Source organism: Anabrus simplex, chromosome 5 (assembly GCF_040414725.1).
Source record: "Anabrus simplex isolate iqAnaSimp1 chromosome 5, ASM4041472v1, whole genome shotgun sequence".
In the NCBI taxonomy this organism is placed as follows: Eukaryota; Metazoa; Arthropoda; class Insecta; order Orthoptera; family Tettigoniidae; genus Anabrus; species Anabrus simplex.
The window spans coordinates 91,860,870-91,872,921 of NC_090269.1; the positions used below are offsets into that span (position 1 = coordinate 91,860,870).

The 12,052-nt window shown below is 39.0% G+C and overlaps 1 protein-coding gene across 3 annotated transcripts in view; it reads left to right on the plus strand.

Moving 5' to 3' along the window:
- The window catches only part of mew (multiple edematous wings), a 288,348-nt gene that overhangs the window by 258,245 nt on the left and 18,051 nt on the right, over positions 1–12,052 (plus strand). For all 3 annotated transcript variants that reach the window (XM_067146993.2, XM_067146995.2, XM_068227565.1), the window contains one exon: positions 11,642–11,871. In XM_067146993.2, the coding sequence (XP_067003094.1) occupies positions 11,642–11,871 (230 nt within the window). The remainder of the gene's footprint in view (positions 1–11,641; positions 11,872–12,052) is intronic.

Below are 12,052 nucleotides of genomic sequence, written 5' to 3' on the forward strand. Positions count from 1 at the left end.
CCTTTTCCTTTTTTAATGCCAGTGCGGAACACTTACTGCTACTACCTCTATTCCCATTTGTACTTGTCTTTCTCCCTTAAGCCTCATCGACATTGATAGCACCCCATTGAATTCCATTCCCTGATTTGTTTCCAAGAAATATTGTACAGAATTGGGACTCTGTCTTTTCTATAGATCCAAGGGTTGCTAGAACCATTGCAAGCATGGTCGGTAAACTTCTCTGAAGCAGTATGGTAGCCTTACTTGCACGGTCTGAGTGACAGTTCTTTCACTTGGACAATTTAAGGAGGATCGATGGATTGTGATCTAGGAGGGCTACAACTGGGAGTATCTTGGAGATGCCTACTCTTATTGTACAGCATTTGGTAAACTGACTTCAGTACCACTTAATAGGTCACTCACCGGGCAAGTTGGCCGTGCGTGTAGAGGCGCGCGGCTGTGAGCTTGCATCCGGGAGATAGTAGGTTCGAATCCCACTATCGGCAGCCCTGAAAATGGTTTTCCGTGGTTTCCCATTTTCACACCAGGCAAATGCTGGGGCTGTACCTTAATTAAGGCCACGGCTGCTTCCTTCCAACTCCTAGGCCCTTCCTATCCCATCGTCACCATAAGACCTATCTGTGTCGGTGCGACGTAAAGCCCCTAGCAAAAAAAAAATAGGTCACTCAGGCATTGCTCTTGGTTCATGACTACAGAAATCCTCACTACAAAGCATTGGTCCATAAACAAGCAATAAAAATGTAGTTGATTAATGAGTTCCTAGGCCTGCTGTCATTTCTTGATGGATACAGTACTTTTGCATCCATCTCTTGGCACAGGCTAGAGTAAAGTGTAGCTTCCACGGAAATCCCAGTCAACATCCATGGCTGTGACGGTATGGAAGCTGCTGGAATATGAGTAGTGCTGAGTACTGACATTCAGAGCATGACTAGTGCATCTGAGTGTTATGAAAGGTGTTGCTCATAGGGTCAGTCTTGCTGCAATAGTACTTTCTGACCCAGTGGGGAAAGCAATGGCAAACTACCTCACTCCTCATCTGCCTAGTACGCCTCATTTTGTTGCTACCATTGGTTTTTGGGGTTTCCTTATAACTGCATAACCTTTGGTGGTGCTATTTGAGGATCCAACCAGCCTCTGGGCTGATGACTTGACAGACAGACATATTTCTGTATAAAACTTCCTGCAAATCCCAAGATCATTGATTCGAACCCGGCAGACCTAGTTGGATTTTTGAAGGGCAGAAAAAGGCTTCAGTGACCTCTTGTAAACATCTCTCATCTCTTTACTTTCATAAAATCCTTCAAGATGTTGTAGACGACATCACACACAGCTGGCATTAGATGTGATATGGGGGATTTTGAGATACAAAAAATCACTGATATCGTTTTATTTTTTAAAATTGTTCCTCAGACTACTGTAATCTCAAATTGCACTATTGCTGGTAGTGTATCACGCATCGTAGTAGCAGAACATACAATAATCAACATTAATAATAATAATAATAATAATAATAATAATAATATTGTTTTTATGTCCAACGACGGTTTTTGGACAAGCCAAGGTGCCGGAATTTAGTCCTGCAGGAGTTATTTCATGTGCTCGTAAATCTACCATGTTTGAGCATCTTCAAATACCACCGGACTAAGCCAGGATCAAACCTGCCAATTTGGGGCCAGAAGGCCAGCGCCTCAACAGTCTGAGCCACTCAGCCCAGCTAATGACGGTAGTAACTCTCTCTGTGCATTGCGGGTTGAGTATCGGCCTGTGTATCCCTAGATCACGGGTTCAAACCTGGCAGAGGTAATAGAAGTTTTGGAAGACAGAAAAACAAGCTCTCTCGTCGCCATAAGACCTATCTGTGTCGGTGCGACGTAAAGCCCCTATAAAAAAAACAAAAACAAAAAAAACACAAGCTCATTTGGCACTCCATGTCCTACAATGTTGGTATGTAAAAGATATCTGGTGACACTTTTGGTATTTGACGGAGGTAATTGAAACTCAACCATAGGCCTCAGGACAGAGATCCATTTCTGCCATCTGATAAAAGTAAAATGGGACTTTGAAATTGAAACACGGAGACCTTAAATGGCATCAGATCCAAATGCCTGCCCACAGTACCGAGGCTGTATGATTAAGATCATAATTGTTGTTGACATCATCATCATGCAGCTCCATGGTTAAATGGTTGGCATGCTGACCTTTGGTCAAGGGGGTCCCAGGTTTGATTCCCGGCCAGATCAGGGATTTTAATTTTCATTGGTTAATTCCGATGGTTCAGGGTGTGGGTGTGTGTGCCGCCTTCAGCATTAGAATTCATCACAGGTAGGGCCCATTCTCACAGATGCACAGGTCATCTTACCAGGAATAATAATAATAATAATAATAATAATAATAATAGTAATAAATGCCATGCAATCTGTACAGTTTTGGAGGGTGGATGCTCATCCCTTTGCTGGAGAGGCAGATTGAAGCTTTCAAAATGTACTTGTACAGAAGCATGGTCCGAATATCTTGGGTAGAAACTGAGTCCTCAACTAGTTAAATAAGAAAAACCATCAAGGATCAAAAGCTCCAGTACATCGGGCACATCATGAAAGGAGAATGATATGAACTTCTCCAACTCAACATTGAGGGTAAAATTGTGGGATGATGATCTGAGGGGAGACGGAGAATTTCCTGGCTTAAAGACTTGCGCTGGTGGTACGACGAACTTCTGTGAAATCTTTTGAGCCGCTGTTTTGCTTGTAATCATAATCAACGGGATTGCCAACCTTCATAAGGAGAAAGCGTCGTAAGGAGAAGATTATTATAAAATTTTGTTACCTGTTTCTTTCCATTACTTTAGGGTTCCTTTTCTCCCTTTGTGTCAGTTGCATATTCGTAATCTTTTACCACGTGTATTCATCTTTTTCTTTTTCTTCCTTCCCTTTTCTTGTGTTTATCCAACTTCCTTCCTCTCCCACACCTCCCACATCAAAACTGAAGATCTGTGAAGATGGACTCCCAATGAGTGTTTTGCCCACCACCCTCTTGATGGTGCTGGGAATTAACTCATTATGGTCTGAGAAGAAATGGATGAATAATAGTAATAATAATTGTATGGTCTCAACTACCATGTGCAGGTATTCAGATTTGACACGATCTAGGCTCACTGGATATTGCTGTCTTAGCTAATTCTGAAAAGAATATGAGTGAGATGCTAAGAACATGCAACAAATCCTCACAAAAATTTAAACTAAAAATAAATATAAAGGAAACAAAATTCATGATAGACAGAAAGAAGCCCACAGATAGAAAACACTTAAAATGAAATAACACACCGATAGAACAAGTAACAGAATTCTCCTATTTGGGTAGTGTAATTACCTCTGATAACAGATCCCTTTCAGAAATCAAGAAAAGAATAGTGATAACAAAACAAGCCTTCTGAAATAAGAAAAAATTATTGCTAAACAAGGAGACCAGAAAATAATTTCTCAAGACCTTTGTTTGGAGTGTGCTACTGTAGCTACTGTATGGATGTGAAACCTGGAAGAAACAGTAAAAAAACAAAACTTGAGGCTGCAGAAATGTAGTTTTGGATTAGAATTACAAAAACATGTTGGATGGATAAAAAAAAACAAATGACGTTGTTTTAAAGAATGTAAAAGAGGATTGATGTTTATTAAATACGATAAAGAAGATGAAAACAGTGCTGGGAAAGAGATCTAGGGGGCGACCAAGGATGTCATACATCAGGAACTCAGTCGGTGAACTGGCATGTGGTTCATATAACAACATGAAGAGGCTAGCAGAAGATCGTCAGATGTGGCTACAGCGACAGGGCATTGCATTTAGTAAATGATGATGAAGCTGAGTGTATGTCAATTTTGATGTTCCATTTTAGTCTACTAAATGGCAGAGTAACCCGGATCTCTGTTGGACAATCTGTGGCTGAGTTTTAATTCAGTTTGTAAGGTAAACACCAAATGTGTCACCAGAGATCTTATGTATGTTGACATCATATGGCATGAAATATCGCATTGACTTTCTTCTGCCCTTCAAAAATCCAATTACCTCTGCTGGGTTTGAGCCCATGATGTTGGGAACTGGGTGCTGGCACTCTACCACTGATCCACAGAGAGAACTATGGATGTAGAAGACCTGGGATTGATGAGGAGCAAGCCAGTCTGACAATGTGATACGAAGATGCAGATTATCCTTGTCCTTTTGTATTTTCTTTCTGTTGCTCCTTTTTCCCATACTGACATTTCATTGTACTTAGGTATCATATTATGTGTTGCTATTCATCTGTATTTGATACTTGTTTGTTCCTTCATATTGTTGTATGTATGCCAATTTACTCATAACCTAACTATTGTAAAACCTTCAGTTATTATGTTTAATATGTTTTAATTTATTTTATTAAATGTTAAGTATGAATATACCCTGTAAAAATGTATTGTACATTTGTATAACCTCAAATACATATTGTGAATACATCTAACCTCAAAATCTGTTTGTCGAAAACTCTAGAAAAAATATTCATATATTGGGTATAATCCACTATCATTCTGATACATCTGGAGGTTTCTGGAAACTTACTGTAATGTTTATTATCCAGATACATGTAGAAACATTAGGAATGTTGTAGACGTGTCCATGTGAGTTCGCAAACAGTAACAAACATTCGAGTTTGATCTACTCTAATTGAGAGGCCGGTCGATCGATTGTTCCTTTTGAGAGTGTTGCAAGAACGATTCCACCAAGACCGACTGGAGTCGGTCTTGATTCCACGTTAAGAAAATAGTATTGCTCTTATGACAACAGGGTTGCCATATCGAACGGCTCTGCGCAACACAATCACGGGGAAACGATGGCACATAAATATGCAAAATTCAATATTTAACTTCAAGATAACAAGCGGAATAAACTAAGCTGCAAATAATTTGTATGAACTAAAGGGGTCGAGGGGTTTAAGGGGGCTATTTTTGGTTTGTACAAAATGAGAGGTAAACTACGGCACATAAAAAACCTCAGCATTGAAGTGTACGATAAATCGGCAGAGAAAATAGACAAATAATATCTTTTATGGACTCGAAGGGTGAAGGATGCATTTCATAAAATTTTTCCAGGCAGGCTGAGTGGCTCAGACTGTTGAGGCGCTGGCCTTCTGACCCCAACTTGGCAGGTTCGATCCTGGCTCAGTCTGGTGTTATATGAAGGTGCTCAAATACTTCAGCCTCGTGTCGGTAGATTTACTGACACGTAAAAGAACTCCTGCGGGACAAAATTTCGGCACCTCGGCGTCTCCGAAGTCCGTAAAAATAGTTAGTGGGACGTAAAGCAATTATTATTATTAAATTTCACCAGGCAATGCCGTGTACTACTGTGCTGTCGTATCGCTTAACAAAAGACAATAATAAAAATTAAATGCAGTCTTAAAGAAAACAGCGGTAATTAAAATGCGCTTAAGAAAGAACAGCTAAATAACAAAACCAAGCACAAACAAAACACATGACAAATTTTTGCATCAGTACAAATTATACCATGACTTATCGCTGCACACCACAGCATCAAAATCTTCAGTAACAACTTCTGTACAGTACAAAAATAATAGAACACACACAAATACTATGCAGTATAAAACCAAAGTAAAATATCTGCCATTAGACAACTTTATGGTACTCGCCGAATGTTACTTCCTTGCCGCTGCAGGCTGAAGTCCTCTATCATTCTGAATCGGACGAAGATTCACTGCTGAGGCTTTTATCTGGATTTTTTCGAGAAAGGTAATTAAGTACGATAAGCACAGTTTGTTTTTGTTTCTTCCTAAGTATCTCTCCCTGCTTATTTTTATGGACGCTCTCACCCATAACGTAAATAAATCACTATTGATTATCACTATTAATGTTAAAAGAAAGAAATCACACATGTAGGCTAAAACATAACACTCACTCAACAGAATACAATTAGGCCGCTACACTGATATAAAGTCTGAAAAATACACGCAACAAATAAATACCATAAACGATCTCTCTACAAAAGGAATCACGGTATTAATGTTAAAAGAAAGAAATCACACAAGTAGGCTAATTAATCACATAATACTCACTCAGTAAAGACAAGTACGCACTGATATAAAGGCCAGAAAACAGACGCAAGAAATGAATACTGTGGATGACTACAGAAGATCACAGTATTAATGTTTATAAAAAAATCACACACGTAGGCTTATCCCATAACTATCACCCAACAGAAGACAAGTACGCACTGATTTACAGCCTAAAAACCACACATGCAATAAAGAAACATTGTACGTAAATTCACTACAGAAGTGAGCTGCCCGCGGTTCACAGATGCTTGTACCAGAGCAACATAGAAGACAAATGAAGCAAGGCAACGAAGCGATGGCTGTTCCCGCCATTGGAATGTATTTATGAAAAATAGAATGTTATATAATTATTTTAATATCTCACCGGCAAAAGTGCCTCATCCTTTTTATCTGTCATTCATAATACATTACAAAGTACGGTATAATATCCCTTAATCACAAGGAATTATGGGTGTCTCAGAGGGGGTATGTTCACTCGTTGTAGGTCCGTAAGAGCAATACTGTTTTCTTAACGTGGAATGAGCCATAGATTGTTTGTTGAACAGTACATATATCGAACTGACAGGCCGAGAGTAAGTCAGACAGAGCCAGTCAGATTTGGGTTCCGTGGTGGAGTGAGAGTCACTGTGGTGAAGTCAGACAGTGACAGAGAGAGAGACAGTGCAGTAAGAGTATGTAGAGTGTGGATTAGAGTGAGTTGATATCTGTATTTGTCAGTCTTGCCTTGTGATGGCAAAGTGAATAACCAGTGTACGGACTTGTTGATATCTGTACTTTTCAGAATCTACTGCGCCATGGTGAAGTGAATACCGTATTTACTCATGTATTAGACCCCCTTTTTTCCCTCCCACATTTACAGCCAAGAAAAGTAAAGGGGGGGTTCCAGTATGCAATGACCTCAAATTTTGTGCAGTGAACACATGACTTGTAGGCTATAAAGAGCTATAAATTGTACATGTTAACATTTGACACTATTCTTTAACAAACTTATGAATGTATTCTGTAATTTACTGGTTATTTTTGTTGGAAGGCAGTATTTCTAAATTTAAAAAGAATAAATGATGAACACATGCCTTTTAGCCTACATATAAAGTAAATATAGTCGGTTTTAGTTACTCTTATATCACGTCATTCGTTTCATCCCGTTAACTCCTCTGATGTTTATCAGAAAGGGCATGCAGTCGTAAAAACTTGCTACGAAAATTCGTCTTGCTTCATACTCGACCCTATAGAGAAAGGGGATAAGGGTATCATATTATGTAATATTAATACAAAAGAACATAATGGCAGTCATTTGTGTTGGTCAGTTAAGCAGTAGGCCTACCACAGTAAACCTCATCATTGCTTTCATTTAAATTATCATTATCTTGTGCCACCAACTTCCCTGCTACCGGCGTGTTGTCATTCCAATTGATATCATCATGGCAATCGCGAGTATTTGAAATCCCGTCTTTTTGCAACTTAATTTACTTAATACCTGTCTTACTTCAGGCAAAATCCCAATTAAATGGAAAGATGCACTCATTGTGCCTGTCCCAAAAATCTCTCCTGCAAGCAATGCATCTGACTACCGACCTGTCTGCATCCTCACAGCACTTTCTAAGGTTCTGGAGAAGATAATGCATAAACAAATTGTTAAATACTTGGAAAAACATTCTGTACTTGATCCCTTACAGTCTGGTTTTAAGAAAGGACACAGTACTGCAACTACACTAATCAAAATCACGGATGACATTAGACGGGCTATGGACGAACGAAAACTGACTATACTTATCCTTCTAGACTTTAGCAGTGCGTTTGACACTGTAAATATAGACATACTGTTAGCTAAGTTACAAAAACTTCACATGGCTCATTCTGCTATTCAGCTCTTGGGCCCATACCTCAAAAACAGACGACAGCAAGTTGTATCAAACATGAAGACTACAGAATGGAGGACTAAGCTATCTGGCGTTCCCCAAGGGTCTATTCTTGGACCTCTTTTATTCTTAATCTATATTAATGATATTTCTTCTCATCTGAACGACTGCAACTATCATATTTATGCCGACGATCTTCAGATATACTCACACTTTAAGGTCCCTGACATTGACAAAGCAATCCACCATATGAACTCGACTTTAAATTCAATTAGCTCGTATGCTAAAGATAACTGCCTATTAATTAACCCGAAGAAAACGCAAGCAATCATAATAGGACAATCTAGACTTTTAAATACGCTAAACATCATACAGCAGCCTAACCTCATGCTCTGTGGTGAAGCTATACCTTTTCAGAAGTCTGTAAAAAACCTAGGCGTTGTCATGAATGACACATTAAACTGGAATGACCATATAACAAGTGTCTGCAGAAAAGTATATGCATCTCTTCACCCCCTAAAAATGAAACAATCCATTCTTCCACACAGCATGAAAATAAAACTTATTCAAACCCTCATTTTTCCAATAATTTATTACTGTGATGTCGTATTAACCGATGCAACTGCAGAACAAACTATGAAACTTCAAAGGGCAATGAACTCTTGCATACGATTTATATTTTCTTTGAACTTTAGGACACATATTTCCCCTTATTATGAGAAGCTATCCTGGCTGAAAATTGATCAACTAAGGAATTTACATACTGCGACACTAATTTTTCGACTTCTGAACGAATCTACACCTGAATACCTATCCTCACATTTTAACTTCCTCTCATCTTTCCATGGACATAATACCAGATCGACTTCTACCCTTATGATACCTGTTAATCATTCATCTGTATACAGCCACTCTTTCCAAGTGTCTGGGGCAAGGCTATGGAACACACTCCCTGTCAGTATACGTAATAGCACTTCAACAGTCTCATTTAAACGGTCTTGTCGAGATTTCCTCTTAAATGTCATAGATGTTGATTCCCATAGGGAATCTGAAATATTTGTCCTGATGGCCAAGCAGGCATCAATTTTTGATAACGAGACCAAGTCTCTTAGTGCATTGGCACTGCCGGTGGCTCCAGTTAGCCTACGCAGTGGCCTCCACGGTATGCACTAGCCAGCGTATTGGTAGGTGTGCTAGGTACCAACTGATGAGCCCACCCTAGCACACGAGGGCGAAACGCTGGCAACCAAGAATGAGTTAGCTGGAAAATTTATAATGTCCAATGACGGACCATTTATATTGGTATTTCCTCTTAAATACGTGACCAGCTTGTATGAATGTTAGTGTGTATGAGTGCAATTATGATTTAGAACTATTGTTAGGTGATGTAGATGTAGATAGGCTAGATAATATCAATCATTAAAAATTCAATTATAGTCTGTTATAATATTACTCCATAAATTTAAGTAGCTCCTAGGGTCTGCTAATGTTATTTTACTAAAGTATGTGATTATGTACTGTACGTAGTGGTTAAGTGTAAGAGAGGGCCGTGAGCCCTAACTTCGCCACATACAAAGGCATAAAATAAATAAATAAATAAAAATATAGTTTTGTTCCTGACTATAGAGTCCAAACAGTGAGAATCTGTTCATAGATGGTTTCTGAAGATGGTCTCTGTTATTCCCAGTTGGTGTATGTGTAGTAGAAGCCACCCCTTCTGAATAAAGGCGTGCTATAAAAAGCGTGCCAACCCACCAGCTGATAACTAGCGTATGTTACGAATTGTACTTCCGAATGTAATACATAGTGACTGGAAGCATTATTTGGATAACTGTGGCTGTTGAAACCCAGGCCTTTATTTCTAAGTATATTTCGTGCTTGTTCTCTACATTTATCACATCAGAATTTACCTAAACAGCTGTGTAATTGAGATAAGAGAGATCACATTGTTTAGGTTATTTATGCTACTAAGTGCCCGGCTAGTGTCGAAGTTCCATGATGGAAAGAATAAAAATAAATAACAGGAAAGCTTGTCATATTTATGGATATCTACAGGTGTGCCAGTAATGCATTTAATTATCATAAAGTTTAATTTTGCACATTCATTGCCTCCATTTTTTAATTAACACATAGTATGGTCTGTTTGGCGTCTCCGAAAATTATAAAAGTAGTTAGTGGGGGCCTAAAATCAATACGATTCTTCTTCTTCTTCTTCTTCTTCTTATTATTATTGTTATTATTATTATTATTATTATTATTATTATTATTATTATTATTATTATTATTATTATTTAGGTACATTGGTGAGTAAAACAATCGTAATGATTGGATTGTTTTTATCGCGTTTTAATCCTACTTCTCTCCAAAGATTACGTAAGCTATATTGGCCCGAGTTACGAAATATTAAATGATCACTTTGCTAATGATCTTGCCTGCTATATTAATAGCAACAACCATGAATATTTCTTAACTAAAATAAACTCGTTCCCTCATCCCGAGGTGGTGCAGCCCCCAATGGAGGGGAGCTGCATGTACCATTTTTACCGCAAATCAACTTTCCTGCCATTCTTAAATCTCTGGCAATACAGTACCAAGAATGTAACTCAGGGCCCTGAGAACAGCAGCTAACTGTGCTAACTATTACGCTGGCAGACATTCTTAACTACAAAAAACAGACATACAGCATGAGTGATGCATGCTTTAATGGCGTAGGTCGGGCACAAAACTATTCACCTATTTGTACGACGTCATCAGAGCTGCAGTAGAGGCCTACTCTTTGTAGGCGACATTTCTTAACTACGAAACACAGTTGTACCGCATGACTTTGACGTGTGATTTCATTGCGCGGGTCATACGGACGAAACTGTTCACATATTTGTGTTATGTCATCGGAGCTGCAGTAAGGCTTGTACCCGCTTCGAAGCGGAATTGTTGCTCTTCTCTGATGAATTACGTTGGAGGGTCTTGTATGAGAGATTTATTGTTTTCATTTTCTTTGTTCCAAAAAGCCAGGGGGGTTTAATACACGAGTAAATATGATAACCAGTGTGAGAACTTGTTGATATCTGTACTTGACAGAATCAATAGTAAATCGCTTTAGTGTGTTTCCCTTAATAGTGTAGTGTTGTGTATAATTGTGCGTTGTTAAGGAATAGACGTAGCGGCAGAAAATGGTTTTATGTAAGGAAGTGAACGTATCTCATGTGATATTTATTTACACCAAAATAAAATATCATTGAGAACGATAATATTGACTCATTTGGTTCCTTTTTACCTTTTATGTTTGTCCTGTGTTTCTAGTTTTTTTACTGCCTGTGTTCATCTTTCCCACTTTTCTGTGTATATCCAACTTTCTTTTTATCTTACACTTCTCACATCGAGACTGAAGATCTGACAAAATTGCCAATCAATGACAATGAAGTCTGCCCTCCTGATGAAGTTGGGAAGGTTTAAAAGAGTTTTTTGGGGGTCGGAAGAGATGGATATAGAAGAATTTGAATTGATAAAGAGAGAGAGTATCTGTTGGAAGATCCACAGATTGCCCTTGAACTTTTTTGTTTTAATGTTTGACCTTCTTTCCTCTTTATATTGCTCCTTGTTCCGATGATGGCATGTCAATAACTCATTGTGTTTATCCTATCATGCGTTCCCATCTTTCTGTAACGTAATTTGAATGTGTCTGTCACAGGCAAGCTCAGCCAGACAGAGTGCTGTATGGTGGAGAGGTGGTGGGCGAATCAGCCATCTCGCTGTACTCACAGGTGGGCTCTCCGCTGGAGCATGTCTACAATGTATACAACAAAGGGCCTTGGAAAGTGAAGGGTCTAGAGATCCTCATCGACTGGCCCTGGCAGGTGGGCAACAACAAGCCTCAGGGCAAGTGGCTGCTGTACCTGACAGAATTACCTGTTGTAGATGGTGAGTGTTCAGATCCAAAATATAAAATTGTCTCTCTGTAATATCCATTGAAGGAGCAGCCATCATCTTCATTTCCCGTTTCCAGCTTCCCAAGTCGGGTTGTGAATCAAGGACCTCCATCGCTGCCTGTCTCTCCACCACTCTTCTCCTTTTTTTAAGTACATCTTCTGGTTTTCCTCTC